The 17795-nt window shown below is 44.6% G+C and overlaps 2 protein-coding genes across 8 annotated transcripts in view; one reads left to right on the top strand and one right to left on the bottom strand.

Moving 5' to 3' along the window:
• TRAF2 (TNF receptor associated factor 2) overlaps positions 1-10246 on the top strand; it is a 65717-nt gene extending 55471 nt beyond the window's left edge. For 4 of the 5 annotated variants that reach the window (XM_074210643.1, XM_074210645.1, XM_074210647.1 and 1 more), the window contains 2 exons: positions 85-233; positions 1378-10243. In XM_074210643.1, coding sequence (XP_074066744.1) covers positions 85-233; positions 1378-1596 — 368 coding nt within the window. In that variant the 3' untranslated portion in view covers positions 1597-10243. Of the gene's footprint in view, positions 1-84; positions 234-1377 lie in introns of all 5 variants that reach the window. The other variant, XM_074210644.1, reaches the window with a different exon arrangement.
• FBXW5 (F-box and WD repeat domain containing 5) lies at positions 5613-15829 on the bottom strand. 3 transcript variants are annotated; one of them, XM_074210648.1, is made up of 9 exons: positions 15708-15829; positions 13333-13565; positions 12572-12729; positions 10970-11144; positions 10345-10493; positions 9513-9960; positions 8095-8242; positions 7750-7962; positions 5613-7103 (listed from the first exon to the last, which is right to left on the bottom strand). In XM_074210648.1, exons 2-9 carry the CDS (start codon positions 13523-13525, stop codon positions 6857-6859), a joined length of 1731 nt encoding a protein of 576 aa, XP_074066749.1. In that variant the 5' UTR covers positions 13526-13565; positions 15708-15829; the 3' UTR covers positions 5613-6856. The 3 variants fall into 3 exon arrangements, with proteins under 3 accessions (XP_074066749.1, XP_074066751.1, XP_074066750.1); XM_074210650.1 differs by having other exon boundaries at positions 13333-13549; XM_074210649.1 differs by lacking the exon at positions 15708-15829 and adding an exon at positions 15385-15401.
• Between the last annotated feature and the right edge of the window lie 1966 nt (positions 15830-17795).

The following is a 17795-nucleotide window of genomic DNA, read 5'->3' as shown; positions in this document are numbered from 1 at the left end:
AAAACAAGTCAGGTTTTTCTTCCCTTTCTCCTCCCTCAGTTTTGTCTAGCTATTTATTATGTACATTTTGCATCGCTTTATTAGCCTTCTACACGAGCAAATATGGCTATAAGATGTGTTTGAGAATATATCTGAATGGGGATGGCACTGGACGTGGGACCCACCTTTCTCTTTTCTTTGTCGTGATGAAAGGACCAAATGATGCACTTCTACGTTGGCCCTTTAACCAAAAGGTAAGCCCTGTCTGGTAAACATGGGGCTTCTCTTTCAATTTTAGTAGCAGTGAGGGCTTCTCAGATACTATCTTGCTTCTCATTTTCCTACACAAACACCCACCTAGTTCCCAGAGGACGCTCCAAGGTCAGGCTTTTTTCTCATGAGTCTTACTCTAGAAAATAGTGCAAATCTTCTATCTCCAACTCATACCCTACTTTCAAAAGGCAGGCCATACGGCACATGAAGTTTAAGCAGATATTAGTCATATACCTCTCAGATGTAGAGCTTACAGATTTTATATTTTGGCTATCCAGAGTCACTCTGGAGTCAGCTGAATTAAAGACTGGGTCAATGAGAAAAGTGTTCTTTCTTGTTGTAGTAGACAGAGTAATATCCTTTTTTACATACCCATGTTTCTTATCCTAATATGTAGCTGAAACAGAAGCCTTTTTTTACTTCTTAATAGGCATAAAAAGAGCAAGACATATTTGTATCATTTGGTCCTAAACCTGTTGATCAAATGATTTATTAGCCCCTGTGATGGGGCTCCAAAGAGCCCCTCTTCCCTCATGCTTAGCTTTTCAAATGACTGAAGAAATGTGTCTTTTAAATTGTGTTTTTCTCTGGAAAAATATAGTTTCTGCAGAGGCAATAAAATTCCCAGTCTCTTGGATAAACAAGAGACTTCCTTCATGGGATGGGCATTAGATTGAAAACACAGAAGTCATTATTGAATTTGTAGACCTTCACCTTCAGGCTGAAGGTACATTACTCAGCCAATGCCTGGACAATATTTACATTTTTAAAAATTTATACTAAGAATTTAACAAACACTTGGTTCCTTTGAGGTAAAGATTTTGGGATCTCATGGCTACTGTAGCAAAAAGCAAGACTCATCCTGTTCCTTGTGGAATGTAAATGATCTTGTCTTGCTTCATTTTGGATCCTGGGAAACAGGAAGCTCTAGGGTTGCAAAGCAGCTTGGAATCTGATGTGACATGCTGACAGTTTCTTTACTACTGACTGGGGTTTTCCAGGCTTTCACCCCAGCTGAATACTGGGAGGTGGTGGGTGTGGGGAAGTTGAATGTAGGAGAATAGAATTCAGCTTTCAGATCATTTAACACTGAGAAACTACTTACCATCCTCTGTCTTCTTGCAGGTGACATTAATGCTGCTAGATCAGAACAACCGGGAACATGTAATTGATGCCTTCAGGCCTGATGTGACATCTTCCTCTTTCCAAAGGCCAGTCAGTGATATGAACATTGCAAGTGGCTGTCCTCTCTTCTGTCCTGTCTCCAAAATGGAGTCTAAGAATTCTTATGTGCGCGATGACGCCATTTTCATCAAAGCCATCGTTGATTTGACGGGTCTCTAATGCCACCTTTCCATCAACATATGGGAGCCTAGTGCCAGCCTGGTTTGGAAGTGTCTCAGGCAGGGGTCTCATCTACACACCTATGGGCAGAGCCCGCCTCAACACACTCCAAGCTCATAGGGCAGAGGGGTGGGGCCAAGGCAGGCCTGAAGGGAAAGGCCCTGACCTTCAGCTAAAAGTGATATACAGGACCAAGAGAAGAAGGCACTGGCTAGACCTTGGATATTAGAGGCACTTGGTTAAAGACTTGTCAGCAGAGATTGGGAGTCAGTGATGGGCAACCACTTCTAGGAAATAGGCAATTCAACCCAGGACTGGTTTGAAATTTGCTGTGGGTCTGCAAGCTCCTGCCTATAAAAGATACTTGATACACTATCTGTGTTGTTATAAGGGGGGTGGGGATAGCAGACTTATTTTAAGGGAGGGGGGTTATGGGGAAACATGTTAGTCAAGAAAGTATTTCTCTCTGGCACTGCTTAAAGGGCTCTTCCTAGCAGGGTTGTTAATTTAGACCCTTCAGCCCATAGGAGCACATAGGAGCAGAAAAAGATCCAGGAGAATTGACAAGAAAAGTCTGTCAAGGGCCCATTATGGCTCAAAAGGTGCCCCTTTGCTGGCACCTGAGATTGTAGGACGTCACTTTGTCTATATCACTTTGATCACCTAACAGATCATGCAGGGACACAGAGCCACCTTAAGATGGTAGGAGTGATCCCTGAGGGAATAGAATTGGCTCACAGAAGTAACTACTGATTAGCCAGCCAAAGAATTTTCTAACATGACCTTTCATTAAAGGGAGGTCAGTTCATTTTCTTGATTCCCTGTTTATATCCACTTTGTGTGGCAAAGGCTATCCTGTTGGGTGGCTATGCAGGGAGGTTGCAATGATAGGATGTGGTTAATCATGTCCTTCAATCCTTTAAACTGATAAATTCATGCCGTTATTATATGGAGGGGGAGGTGGGAAGAATGAATGGGGATTATCTACCCCCGGACCCACACCAATGATTTGTATTGTCTGCATTATCAAATGAGAGAAACAATCATCACTATTAAATCTTTTTTTAGAAAAAATTGTGGCTACATATATGTTGGCATGCATTCAACTCCATGTCTTCCTGAATATTTGACTTACTTGATAGTCCTCTAGAAATCATCATTTATTTAAAATTTTTCAGTATCATTTTTCCCTCCCCCCTCCAGATCCCCCACACTTCACCTTTCTTATTTCTGCATTTACTGCCTAGAAGACAGGTTATAATTATTTGGTTACTTCCTTGGTGACCTTTGGTGGGGAACCTGATCATAAAAAAAGTCACCTGCTATGTCAGGAAGCAGGCTGGATGAAGAGTGATTGAGGGGTTGAGGCAGTTGTGTGCTTGTAGGTGAAGAAATGAAGTTAATTTGGATGTGGACAGAGCAGACTTAGATTAGTAAAGACATGCAAATATTGCTTTCTCCCTCTTCAAATACTTCATCTGATGTGAATCAGTACAAGAATTTGCAAAGTTATATCATTCCTGGCTGCTTCTGAGTAACATCAGAGCTCAAGTCCTATGGTTAGATGTGGGGAGGGGAGAGTCCTCTGCTCTCCTCACCTAGAACATGACTCAGACCTTATATTTCTGTGATAAAGGATGGATAATAGCAACCAGAGGTTTTAGAGAAACAGACCCCTAACCTCCAATTACCATTCTGTGATTTGGTTTCATCCCCAGATTGGAAAGTTATAAAGCATCAGCTAAATTTCAGAAGCTACCAGTGAACAAAAAATTGAGACAAAATTACCAGTCTATTTCACCTATCCCTGAGGGTGCATTTCATTCACATAATTATCCTAAGATCTTTTACACATGACAATCTCAGGAGACTACCTGAATCTTTTTGATGGCACATTTAGCTCTGCCTTTGACATTCCTTGAGAAGTCTGGAGTTTCCCAAAGCCTCAAGTTTTAACCTTTTTGGAGGAGTTAGAAAACCCACAGACATACAATATGAGGCCTTGGGAACCAAAAATGAATGTTGACCTTTCTTTTGGCCCCTTGACTTCCTAAAGGATAAAAGGAGATGGTGTTTACTCAAATTCCCATGTTAGTGCTGATAGGGTAAAAATCTCTTCAAAGGTATCATTTGTCTTTTGAGTTAGCTAAGAGGAAGTAGCTAAAAATCCCCAGTACACACCATTATTTGACTGCACATATCCAAACTCAACAGATTTGATCCTTAATTTTTTAAAAAAATATTTTATCGGTGACAATATTACTGTTATTTCCCAAATGATTTCCTCACCAGTAGAATTCACCCTTGTAATATGTAGCCAAATACTTGACACATTGACAGTTTCTGAAAAAATCTAGGGCTAATTCTACCTCAGTAATCTCCCATTGTGAAGAGAGTGGTATGCTGCAGTGTTAGTTCCCTAAACTTTGGGGATTCTTTTTAATCCTTCCCTGCAGCTAGACAGAGTGACACTACAAATTTCTGTACTGGCCTGACACATAGTAAGCTCAATAAATTGTTTCTTGAGAAAGTGGTTACTGAAAACTTCTGTGAAGTCTTTCCTCCCCCATTCCCTTATTGAATAAGCTGATTAATGCAAGTCAGTTTTGTTTTTGTTGTTAGGGTTCTTTAGGCAAAACCCAGAACCTAAATAATTGGTTCTAGAGAATTCTAGTTCTCTACTTGATTACGCATATGAAGATAGCCTAAATACATGTGGAATAGAAAGAAGTAATTTTATTAACTTGCATAGTTCTGCTAATTTAGAAAAAATATCCTTTATAGTGAAAAATGCTTTATATTCTCTTAACAGTGTTTATGGGAACTGACTAGAATTCATTTTTCCCCAATGTCTAACTTAAAATACATGTACTCTTAAAAAAATTTTATTTAAGGGTTAAGTGACTTGCCCAGGTCACACAGCTAGGCAAGTTATTAAATGTCTGAGGTCACTTTGAACTCAGGTCTTCCTGACTCCAGGGCTGGCTCCACTGCACCACCTAGTGGCTCCACATTCTGCATTTTAGAAGGTATTGAGAAGTTATAGCATGTCCAGAGAAAAATGACCAAAACATCTGGGGTTGTTACAATCTTGAGAAAAATCTTAGGGGAATCTCGATAGATATTTGAACAGAGTTGCCCCAGGGGGAACTAATTTAATTGCAAAGAAACAGATTACGGCTTCCCTTAAAAATATGCATCCTAAGTTAAAGCTGTCCTGAGGTGGAATGTACCCTTCCCCAAAAGGGTCAGTGAGGAGTCAATGGACTCTTTCAAGCAAAGGGGAATCATTAGACTTGGGATAGAAGAGACCTGAGGCCAGTCATCTAGTTAAGGGCTGTCCAACCTTAGTTTTCGTTTTCTTTTTTGCAAGGCAAATGGGGTTAAAGTGGCTTGCCCAAGGCCACACAGCTAGGTAATTATGTCTGAGGCCTGATTTGAACTCAGGTACTCCTGACTCCAGAGCTGGTGACTCTATCCACTGCGCCACCTAGCTGCCCCCCCCCAACCTTTTAAAAAGTTTTTTTTATTGAAACAATTGACTATATTTTGCTTTGCCATTTTATTGAGAGCTCTGCAGTAGCTCAGCTTCATTTTAAAGCATTTAGTAAACACAATTGCACTGTGGGCTACATTTTGGACAACCCTGATTACTCAAATCATGAATCTCACAAGAGCAGAATTTAGACCATATGACTCCTGAGGTTACTTCCAAATCTAACAAAGACCTCCTTCTTTGTTTGGCAACACTCAGCAAATGAGATGAGCAATTTTGGGCAGGTATTTCCCTTCACAAGTCTGACAACTTGTAAGAATTCTCCTGAGCCATTTATTCACCCCTACACTGGCTAGTTATGAGAGTTAAGTCTGGAGCCTAAGATCATAGATTTATCATAGATAGAACTTCAACTGGCAGCACTAAAGCAGCAATAGTGTTGCCTTAACAACCTTACTTTAAGCAGAGTCCTATCTCCGGTACTTTACAATACAACATAAATGTAAAGCAAGACAAGAGGTATTCAGTGAGTGTTTATTCAGGGCTGGAGTGAGGTGTACTGGAAAGGCAGACATGCAGTTTGATCCCAGGACCCCACAAGGACCCATACCAATAGTTTCACCAAGGTAGATCCAGAAACCCCTCCCTGCAGCTTCCCAGACAGACCTGTGACTAGGTTACAAGGAAAGGAACTACTGTTGCCAGTGTTGAAAACAAGTTTAGGAAAAGAATGGGGCAAAACAACAGTATGGGGAAGAAGTCACCTCATCCCTGGACCCTGTAGTGACAATGCCATTCTTTAAATAGGTTGATCTATCAACTGTCCCAATTACTTGTAATCCTCAGGTAGGTCGTGGCTACAGAAGACTTTCAGGTCCAAACTGGGTTCAACCAAGGTCAAGCTCTTTCTAACCAAAGTAAATCTCAAGGACCAAATGAACTCATATGAGCCAGATTTAAGAAATATTTATCTTTAGTGGGTCAGTGGCATATGTGAAATAAAATTGTAGTACTACCAAAAAAAAATCCACACGTGAAGTGAAAACCTCTGAGTCCTTGATCAGAATGGTTGTCCCTACTTCTAGGGGGACAGTGAGCAACTCTTCCAAGAAGGGACCCAGATCTTCCAGGTAAGTCTATACAAACAAGTTTCCTTACAAACCTCAAAAATTGAGAACCCTTGCTTTGAAATAAAACACATTGCAATCTAAGTAAAAGGAAGGTTCAAATAACCTATTTTGTAAAATTATTTCTAATTATAAATCCTACTCAGTTGTCCCTGTGCTAGAATTGAAGGAATTTGGGGAGTGGAGTTGGAGGGGGGAGTGGAAGTGAAGCAGTCTGTTCTTTCTATAATTCTGCCAACATTGCTGCCCTATAGACTGTGCTTCCCCAAACAAATAGTTCATGTTAATAACTAAACCTCATCTTCTGGCAAAACTATTGTAAGCCTCAAAATGGCAAAGTATTCTTCAGTTCTGTACCAAGTTACCATCAATAAAATAAGGTCCTGAGCAAGAGTGTGACAGGCTCTGTCACTAGGCAGGCTCTCCGAAGTCAGTTCCTGGACAAGGCTTTGAAGGAGAGCAAGATGGAAGTAATTGCTTGGTGAAGGACTTGGTCCTATTTGTCAGACCAGTCACACCAGTTTTGGCTGTTTCTTTTCACTGGTTCATTGATGGTCTGGGCACTCAGAACAATCTATAAACCAAGGTATCTGCCTCCAGAAGAACTTGTGAATTTAAGTTAGCAAAATGGTATTCCTCAGCTCTTTTGGCTGCCCAGCCAGGAGAACAAGAGTGGACGGGGCCGTGGATGAGAGGCCTGATGAATGCGTACAGTGCGAGGAGACCGCCATACTTTAATGGTATTATCATCACTGGCACTCAGCAACAGCTCCTGTTCGAGGGGACTAAAGGCCACAGAGTTGACCACATCCTTGTGCCGGAGCTTGGCCAAGCAGATGTTGTAGTGTCGGTCCCAGACATAGCCATGTCGGTCTTCTGCACCACTGTTGGATATATATAAGACAGGAGTCAAAGTTAGTGGAAGTTCCACTTCCAAATCCTTCACCTCACCCCTCCACCCCAGGGTAGATACTACTAGTAGCATCCTAGTCTTTGAGAAAAGCCAAGATCCCAAAATAGATATATACTGGACTTCCCAGGTCCCTCCACTCTATTCTACAACCTACTTTGAAGGGAGAGATCAGAAGAATTGGTTGTACAAACAGGACTCTGTCTTGCCTTATTTTGTCCCATTGCAAGCTCTCTTTATTGGCTTCTATTTTTTTTAGTTTTTGCAAGGCAATGGGGTTAAGTGGCTCACCCAAGGCCACACAGCTAGATAATTATTAAGTGAGGTCACATTTGAACTCAGGTACTCCTGACTCCAGGGCCAGTGCTCTATCCACTATGCCACCTAGCTGCCCCACATCTATTCTTAATGCTTAGCATTTCCTGTCATCCTGAAAACTATTTATATGGTATCCTTGTGAGTAGAAATCTTCTCAAGTCAAACTTCTCAAGTAATTTCCCCACCCCAGTTGAGATAAGGGTATAATCTTCCTTCTTTTCCCCACTTCCCAAAAAGGCCCTTGTCAGTTCCAATTGGGATGAGATCTTAAATGTATGGATTTGGGCTGTCTGGTGATGTACCTGGCAACAAAATCCCTGCTGACATCAAGGAAAATGAAGAAGCACTCATCATTGGGAGTATAGGCACGGTGGGCCCTAAGGGCCCTCTTCACTTCTTTCATAGTCTTAAGGTCAAACACATGTAAGTCAATCTCCTCAGCAATAGGTGGTGGTTGCATGGGGTCTGACACCACTGAGCCACTGGGCCATGAGCGGCTGTTGACATACAGGTACCTGGGTAGGGGGAATGAAGAGTTTGGATTCCAAAAGAGGAACCACTGACTTCCCCGATGCTGGCAACCCTTGCCTAAGTCAATAACCAATTCCTGCCCCTAGGAGTCTACTTGACTGGCTCCTCAACCCCACCTGTGGTCGGGTGACAGGCCCATCCCAATGATGTGTCCATGAATATCGATTACATGATCTAATGAGTCAAAGAACTCATCTGAACGCCGTTCCTCTCCGAGCACTGGCCCTGCTGTTGTCATCTGGTGAGGCAGGATCTGCTTAATCCCTGATAGGGAAGAGGAAAGATTTAAGGTGAACAGGAGAAGACAGACCTATTACTAAAATGGCCTGAATAAGTCTCCATTTCTTTTTTTTTTAGGTTTTTTCCAAGGCAAATGGGGTCAAGTGGCTTGCCCAAGGCCACATTGCTAGGTAATTATTAAGTGTCTGAGGCCGAATTTGAACTCAGGTCCTCCTGACTCCAGGGCTGGTGCTCTATCCACTGCGCCACCTAGCCACCCCCTATCCAATTCTAATCTACCCCAAATGCTGCTACTTCTGTTGCCTCAGTGAAGGCTTTAAGGTAGCTAAACAGATACCAAGACAGAATAACAAAGTCCAGGAGTAAAGGAAACAGGAAAAAAATAATGTAATGGTCTGCCATTTCCTTCTCAAGCTCATTTTACAAAGAAGAAACAGGGGTAAGTCTTTAAGGCAAGTAGAGCTAAGTGACTTTCCTAGGATCACACAGTTAGTATCTGAGGCCAGATTTGAACTCAAGAAATATCTTCCTGAATCCAGACCTAGTATGACTTCACCATCTAACTGTCCTTTTGTTTTAAGTTACTCAGCAAGTAAAGGGAAGAGCTACTTTCAGAATCCAAGTACTGAATTGTCTCTGCCAGAGATAATTGGTTATTAGTACCTTCTAAAAGACTGCTGGGGGAGGGGGGGAAGTGAGATGGCATAGTGGATAGAATATCAGCTACAGAGTCAGGAGGATCTGACTCAATCTCAATCACTGACATTTACTAGCTATGTGACTTTGGTCAAGTCACTTAACCCTGAATATCTTGCCAAAAAAATAATAAAACAATGCTGAGCCAGAGAAATAAAGGAGTTAGGTCTATCAGTTTACAGAATCATAAGAATTTCTATCTTATCTCTACCATACTCAAAATATAAGAGCCAACCATTCAGCTAGAAATTTGTGACTTCTGAAGTCATGACTACAAGCCCTATCTACCTGGAAATGTCAATTTACAATATTGCCACCTTGTGGTTCTCAACAGCATTATGAAGCATTGAGCTGGGGACCTAATTTCCAGGTCTGTTTTCACTAACTCCACTACAATCCTTGTACCTGATTTCTGCCCTAGCTGTTCAATCTGATAGTTCTATTGATCCCCAGTTGGATCTTTCTGTTCTTGAGCACCTAGATAGCTCTTCATCCTTGGGTCTCCTTAGATTTCATCCGCCACTTCCCTTCAAGCAATACTCCAATGCACAACCTGACCCTTCCTGCAGGTCACTAGGCTACAGAAGTTTGCTGTTACCTATCTGATGTGGGGAATATGTGAGGCAGCCAGTGGTGAAGATCAAATATTTCTTCTTGTCACAGCTCTCTCTACTGGTTTCTGGGGCTTTGGTCCGGCTGTGGGCCAGAAACTGCGCCACTTTGCTCTCCAGTTTCCGCTCTGACAAGACAGGTCGTGCCCGTCCCTCCATGATATCATCTAGGAAGCGCCGCAGCCCCTCCTTGGGGCCCCGGACTTCTGGTGGGAGTCGGCCCCAGCCTTCCTCTTCTTCATTATCACATCCCAGGTCAAAAACCCGGCAAGGGGAGGTGGCAACAGAAGTTGGCTGGGTTCCAGCATCCAGCAGGAGGTCAGGGCTGTCATAGCGACTGCAGTCAGCCACCATCACAGTGCGGATTGTGCTGGCATTAAGGTTCTGAATTTTGAAGAGCCGCTTCACCACATTAACATTCTCTGATTCAACATCCTAGGGGAAAGGACAAGCTAAGAATAAGAAGCATTCAAGCTACCACAATGAAACCATTACTGCCTGAGAGTGGGCTGCTTTTCCAGGATACCAGTACAACCCTGAAATGGAGATTATTATTCTCATAGGTGGGAAGGCCTAGAGAGAAAAAAAAAAATGCCTAGAAAGGTTGAATGGCTCAACGTGTTACAGAACATCAGGTACGGAATTAGGATTATAAATCTGTCTTGCCCAGCACTCCTGACTTCCTAGTTGGGGCCATTCCCTTAAGACCTTCCCTCCAGGTCTGATGTCCTAAGGGTCCTAGTCATAAAAAATCCAAGGGCTTCTATTCCCCTTTTTAGTGTTAAGAGTCCTCCAGGAATCTCAGAGTGTATTCCCAACCTGAAAGGCATTGTTGAGCCAGAGTACAGAGCAGGATGTGATGTCTCCAATCCGGTGTAGATTCCCAGAAATCAGGTTGGTTTCATTGAGCCAGCATCCAAACACATCATATGGCTTGTTTCGCACTCGTGAGAGAAGAGCAAAGTTGTCTGTTGAGCAGAGAGGAAAGAAGTAGAGAAGGGGGTGAAGAAGCCAGGGGTAAAGCTGGGGGGTGAATGAGAGGGCAGGAGTGGAGTCTCTCCCCCTACTTTCAGAGGTCAGTCTAATACCTCATCTGGCAAAGGGAATTGGAGGTAATTGTGGGTTAGGGTTTTGATTGGGGATGACAATATAGTCTTTTTTTCTGTATTTATGTTTTTTTTTCCAATTACAAATGATTTTTTTTATACATTACTAAAATATTCTTGTTTAAGAGTAAACATAATACCCCTTCCCCCCAAAAAAACATAGCCCCTCATGAGCAATAAAGGAAAGAGGGAAAAAAATAGAACTAAAATTTAAAAAATAATAATAGGGGCAGCTAGGTGGCACAGTGAATGGAGCACCAGCCCTGGAGTCAGGAACACCCAGGTCCAAATCCAGCCCCAGACACCTAACAATCACCCAGATGGAAATATAGTCTTACCCAAGCTGATGACAGCGATTTCTCCTGATGAAGAGTTGTGGGGCCCCAGGAAGACTCCTGACACGAGGAGCAGTGTGTCATCCTGGTTGAACTGGGAAAACTGGGTGTAGCTCCAGTTGTAAGGCCTCATGTTGGAGCTATGCAGGAGTGAGATGGCCAGGTCATTGTTCCAGATCTATGAGAATAGAGAAAGGACAGGAAGAGAAACATGCTCCAAAGGATTAGATGCCACCTAATAACAGGTCAGACAAATCTTATAAACCAGTAGTAGTGGATATAGAAGAGTCAGAGCTAAGTGTACCAAAGGCAAGATTCTCAATCCAGCTTGAGTTACTATAATCTGATCCCCATAAATCAATGTAAATGTTCCATACTCAATGTTACCCAATGAAAGCATCCCAAAGATCTAAATGGTAAGCTCTGTTAGCTTAGCTGTATGTGGAATGGTTCCCTTTCACTCCAGTTGCAAAAGGCCCAGAGAAAACTATCCTGGGAATTGGTGAACTCCTTTCTTTAAAAACTAGCTGTGCAGGGATTCTGCCTTGGCTCAAACTGGTAGAAGTGATAGCAAGAGTTATAGGGGATTCACGGCTTGAGCTCCAGCTAGATGAACAGAGCTATAAGTGGTGACTAAATGAGATTTCTTACCAGGAGATCTATAAGGAACCCTAAATTGGGGCTACTGATCAACTTTCTCAAAGTAGCTTCCCTTTAAGTAATGTCTCTGTTCAAGATTCCCAGGACTAGAAGGTGCTAGACGGGAAGATGATCTCAGACCCAAAGAAGTGTAACTAACTGGGTTTCAGTGTGGTCACAATTTCAACCTCTTTTTTCTTAAGATCAAACAGTAGCACTTAAAATGCTGAATGTCTAGAATCATCAGTCAGGTTAAAAGTATAAACTAAGATCTTTACATTCTTTCTTTCATTTTTGTTTTATTTTGTTAAATCAATACAATTCTCCTTGTAATTAGAATTCACCCATGACTTTCCCAAATCTTCATTTGTACCTAAGTCTATCCTTGATTAAATTTCTTTTTTTTTTAATTTAAGGCAATGGGGTTCAGTGACTTGCCCAAAGTCACACAGCTAGACAATTAAGCATCTTGAGACTGGATTTGAACTCAGGTCCTCCTGACTCTAGGGCTGATGCTCTATCCACTGTGTCACCTAGCTGCCCTCTATGCTTGACTAAAGAAATGGAGGTCAAGAGCCAGACTCCTCTCAGGTTAGTTCCTATTTCTACTGGACAACTGAATTAAGACATAGCACCATTCTGGCAAAGGACTTTGGCTAGGGCTCCCTAGAATGCATGTGTGGCCCTATGGAAGAGTCATAGACTTTCTCCCTCACCAAGTCTGCAGTCCCTCTCTGCCTATTCTCTAATTCTTCCCTGAAGGCAGATTAGCCACAACCCCAGGATGATCTGGTCCAAGGTTAGCTGTAATGACAATAGCTTGGCCAGTCACCATGATTATTTTTGGACACAAAGAAATGTCAACTAAGCTAGATCTCTATCCCAGTACTCCCAAGAGGAAGAAGGTTCAATAGGAACAGTAGTCCTAGGTGACTGCAGAAACAATCTAGAGACTCTCAGTCTTACCTTTACAGTACAGTCCTTGGAACACGAGGCAAACAAGTATCCTGTGTGTGAAAAGCTGAGGTGAAGGACTTGATCAGTGTGTTCTCTCAGGGTCTGTACTTCCACACAGGGGATGGTGTCATAGAGCCTCTGAAACTCCTCATACCAGGAGGCAGCAGCTGTACCACACGAAGTCAAAAGATGGGAGCAACAGGGCAAGAGAAAAGAAAGGTACAAATGATTTCTAAGGAACAAACATGTTTATTATAACATGACCTAGCAAGAACATAACCACTGGATAGGTTGAGCTGAGTAGGATAAAAGGAAGAAGTATGCTATCCTCCTCAATTATTCTTACTGGCAGGAACCCAATGTCCCCCAAACCTGCATAGAAATGAATAAATACAATGCTCCATTAATGCAGAGATCCCATCTTATCCAAATATTCTATCTCTCCAAGGCCTTAAAAATATACTGCTCTATACAAAGAAGGCATCAGAGAACCTTTGGGACTTTACCCATTTCCTTCTCTGGGGTTCAATTCTCTTCTATAAAATTATGGAGTTAGAGTAGATGATCTCTGTCTCTTCCAGTTTTAAATCTATGGCTCTGGGTAATATTATTCCACTGTGACCAGGAACCAACTATCAAGTCATCAGCAATTTGTGACACAAGCTTTGGATGTCTCAAGTCTAAGTGCTCAGCTTAGAGGCTTGAAAAAAAAAAGTCCTCTTCTTTCCCCAAGTTAAGATGGTGCTCAACTTCACCATCTATTCACTGACCTGGATGACGAGGGACATCTCGGGCCACCTGGTAGTATCGGTAAAACAGCTCCTTCCACAGGAACTCATCTCGAGATACCGCCTGCCACTGGCGGCATACCAATCCTGCGGCTAGCACATCTTCATGGCTTAGGCTCAAGAAAATCTGGTAAATAATACTATCTGGAAGGAAGGGGTTGCCCCCATCATCCATCGTGTCATTCTGTCCCCAAGGACTCTGAAATCACATGCACCTGAGTCAGAAAGGATAACAAGTGAAGAGGGACAAGGCAGTGGTATAATAAAAACCAACAAGTGACATTTATATATCTCATTTGATCTTCACAACAACTTGAGATAAATACTATAGATATCCTTATCCCTATTTTGTACATCAGTCAATAAACTTTTTATTAGGCACTGTGCTAAGCAATAGGGATACAGGGTAGGCAAAAGACAGTCCTTGACCTCAAGGAGCTCACAACCTAATAATGAAGGAAACTTAAGGCCCAAAAGACTTGACTATGGTCACAAAAAGATTGAGGGACATTTTTGATTTAGGTCTTCTTGATCCCAAGGCCAGCCTGGTTGACTGGTCTGGTGAAGACTAGGGAGTTACAGAGACATGGATGAGCAAAGCAAGACCAGGAAGAGAGGATCTATGGCTCTGAGACTCAAAATAGTTGGTTTCTCACAGTAACCAAATGAGCATTTTTAAAAATGTTTGCTACCTGATAGGAAGAGAAGATACAAAGACAAAAGCTAAGCAGTTCCTACCTTCAAGAAGTTTATGATCTAAGCAGGAGCCAGAAATAATATTACAAAACTTGGGCTACTAAAAGCTTAAAACTACACAAAGATTCTTGGGATGCTGAGTATACAAAAAACAAGATAATTGGGAGGGGGAGAAGGAAGGTAGTATGAGTTGGGTAAATACTAGTGATTAGGGGAAACGGGAAAGGTTTTTAAGTAAAAATATGGCTATTTGTGGAACTCTGAAGGAAACTAGAGATTCTAATCACAACTATGTTGAGGCCCCAGAAACTATAGAAGACTTCCTTGTAATTATATAGGTGAACATACACTGAGTATTTGCTGAATAAGTAATTACATTGGAACAACAGCTACATGATGATCATTAGTCCATCCCAGGAATTCTCACCCAAGTGTGGGGTGGGGAGGACTCCTCTACAATTTCCCAAGATTGTATTAACAATCTAGGGATAAGCCAAAAGGTCACCTCAGGCCTGTATTACAACCTGCCTTCTTCAGGCTGACGATCTCTGCAACATCTGACCTTGAAACTGTTGAGATGGTCAGAGAGACTCAAGTTTTATGAGAACAAGACAAAGGCCGCCAGAATGAACCAAGGCCCTGGACTCATCCATTCCCTTTGAGTTACCATAGCTAGGCACCACTCCATTTCAGAGCTGCCACCAATGCCCTTTCTCCCAGAGGAAAAGCAAGCCACTCCCACCACAAAGGCTCAAAGGACAAAAGAAGGTACTGACAAAGTGAGAGAGGTCAAGACCGCTCTGTCCTATCCAATGGAAGGCCAAAGATGGGAGCTAACTCATCTCGGCTATCTGAAATCTAAGTCAAAGTCAAGGCTTTATTTGTGTGAGGAATCCTCCAGGAGGATGGAGATGCGAGGTCCACCTCAGCTGAGACCGGAGCTGCCGGCCGCAGCACAAAGCGCATCCACGCCGGGCCTGAGGCGGCGCAGACACAACACGAGGCCCGGACGTGTCCGGATCGCGGACACGGCGGTCACTGCTAGAGACGTGAGGGGTCTGGACCGGGGGCTTCCTCAGACCTTGGGGTCCCAGGCCCGCACGTGAGGAACAGCCCGGAGGCAGGGCCAGCGAGGCCGGCCCCGTGGCAGGCCCGGGCCCAAGTCCCGGGGGTGGCCCAGCGGGGCCTGGACCAGGCTCCCGAAAGCTGCCGGTCTCCGGGGAGAAGCTCCCGGCCCCTCGGGGTGACCCCCTGGGGTTCGGACCCCAGGGGCGGAGGGCTGAGGACGCGGGGCCTCGCGTTGGGGGGCACCTGGCCCGCACCCCCTCCTCATTTTACCAATAGGGAAGCCGAGGCTCGGCCAAGGTCACCGAGGCGATGCGGGCCCCGAGTGCGAGTCCCCGACGCCAGGCTTAGTCCGGGGGGCGGGGCGGGGGCGCGAAGGGGCTGTTGGGGTCCCTGGGGCATTCTTTGTGGGGAGCTGCTTTAGTTAAGAACTTTCTTAAGAGCCGGCGCCCCGGGGCCTCCCCAAGGTGGGGGGCGGCTCCCCCAGGTGGGGGGCACCGGGCGGGTGGGCATCGGGGGCCCGCCCGCGGGGAGGGGGCCCGGCGGCCCGGGGGCGCTCCTGCGGGGGGCGAGGCCGCGGGCCGCTCCCCACTCACCCCGCGGGAGCCGCCTCGGAGCCGGGCCGGGCCGGGCCGGGGGCGGGGCTCAGGGGCGAGGGGAGGCGCCCCCGCACGGGCCGCGGAGCCCCGGCCCCGCTTCCGCTCGCGCGCAGTCTCCGCCGCCGCCGCCGCCGCCGCCGCCGCCGCCGCCGCCGCCGCCGCTGTCCCGGCGTCTCTATGATGCGGGGCCGCCCAGGCCTAGCGCCTCGAGCTCCGAGACATCGATGGCGGCTCCGCCCCGCCCCGCCCCGCCCCGGCTCCGGCCGTTCGGGTTCTCGCGCTCGGACCTCGCCTCTGCGCCTGCGCCGGCCCGGACCCCGCTGCCGCGCCTGCGCCGGCCCGGACCCCGGGGCTGGCTGCCCCCCCCGACCTGTGATTACAATCGGCCACCAGGGGGCGGCCGCGCCACATCCCTGCGCCGCGGTGACGCGAGTCTCGGTGCGAGGCGAGCTGCTCCTCCCCCGCCAGCGGCGCCTGGGCCTCCCCGCCCGGCCGCAGCCACCAGCCGCGGGGCCAGGGGCCAGGGGAGGCCACGGTCCGCGTTAGCCCACAGCCAACCAGGCCCTCGCCCCCAAGGAGGCCCCGACTGCAACCCTGCCCCTCCCCGCCATCGGGCCTCGCGCACCCGCTGACGCGGAGAGTTGTGCGCGGGGCAGCCGAGAGCCTCCTGCGGGCCCGCTGCGGACCCCGGGGCCGGGCCGAGCCCCGCCAAGCGGAGCCGGGGGCGGCGGAGCCAACTGAGGCCCGCGGGGGCCGCCGCGGCGCTCCTGCCCCAGCTCGGGGCCTGGCCGGCCTTGGGAGGCCACGCTGTTCAGGCTTGGAACGCCCTCCTTCCCATCTTGGCTACTTGGGTTCCTTTGCGTCTCTCTAGAGGACATTTATTATTTTTTTTTAAAGATTATATTTATTTTGAGTTTTACAATTTCCCCCCATTCTCGCTTCCCTCCCCCCACCCCCCACAGAAGGCAGTCTGTTAGTCTTCACATTGTTTCCATAGTATACATTGATCTAAGTTGAATGGGATGAGAGAGAAATCATATCCTTAAGGAAGAAAAATAAAGTATGAGTTAGTAAAATTACATAAGAAGATAAGGTTTTTTTTTTCTAATTTGAAGGTAATAGTCTTGGGTCTTTGCTTCAGACAAACTACATTACAGTATGCCTACACAGTCAATTCTTTGAAGCATTCAAGAAAATACATCTATTGTTGTTTGTAATTGAAGAATTTGGTGTTAGGATTACTTTTTATAGTGTTTGACTAATAGAAAACATTGAATCAAAGAACAGGCATTGAAGCCTATTCTTGGGGCAGATTGATTCTTTAAAGTTTTAAGGTACAGAAATATAAAGTCTGGAATTTATTTACTTAATCAGTGAATATACAGATCTTGTTCATATATATATATGGTATAATTTTAACAATCTTGATAATATTTTATTCTATTTAAAATTTTATCTTTTAAACAAAAACAAAAGAAACATTGTTATATACATAACAGAATATGAGAGAATTTAAAATAGAAAGTAATAAATTTCCTTTCAAGAAAGCCTATATAATTAATACTACATATTATATTCAAATGTCCATCTTTGCTTTGCTTGCTTGTAGGTTTTCTTTCATTCTTTACTGCATACTTTTTATTTTGGGTTTTTTCCCCTTCCTCCCCCAGAAGGCTACAATTGAGCACAGAGACAGTTTCCACCCAACCCCCTCTCTATAAATGCATATACGTACATAGATATAAAAATATAAGTATGTACACATATATACATACATATTCATAGAGCTCTATAATCAAATACATATATTTGATAGTATTTTAAGTGAGAGAATGCAGTATTTTAATAGCTAAACACTACACTGAATCACAAATTATTAATATCACCAAGCTATTCATTTAGAGTGCTAATAGCTGCTTGAGAAATATGGATATAATGGAGCCAAGGATGTTAACCTTAAAATTTAAACCTTGATTCTGAGATTATAACAAACTATACCATACAATAAAAGAAAAGAAAAAGTCCAACACATGAAAACCTTCCTAGCCAGTAATGATCTTCTTCTCACCTTAGACCTCCCACATA

This window comes from Macrotis lagotis, chromosome 1 (genome assembly GCF_037893015.1).
Source record: "Macrotis lagotis isolate mMagLag1 chromosome 1, bilby.v1.9.chrom.fasta, whole genome shotgun sequence".
NCBI lineage: Eukaryota > Metazoa > Chordata > Mammalia > Peramelemorphia > Peramelidae > Macrotis > Macrotis lagotis.
Note: the sequence above shows the minus strand (reverse complement) of the source record. Positions and strands in the feature narration are given on the sequence as shown.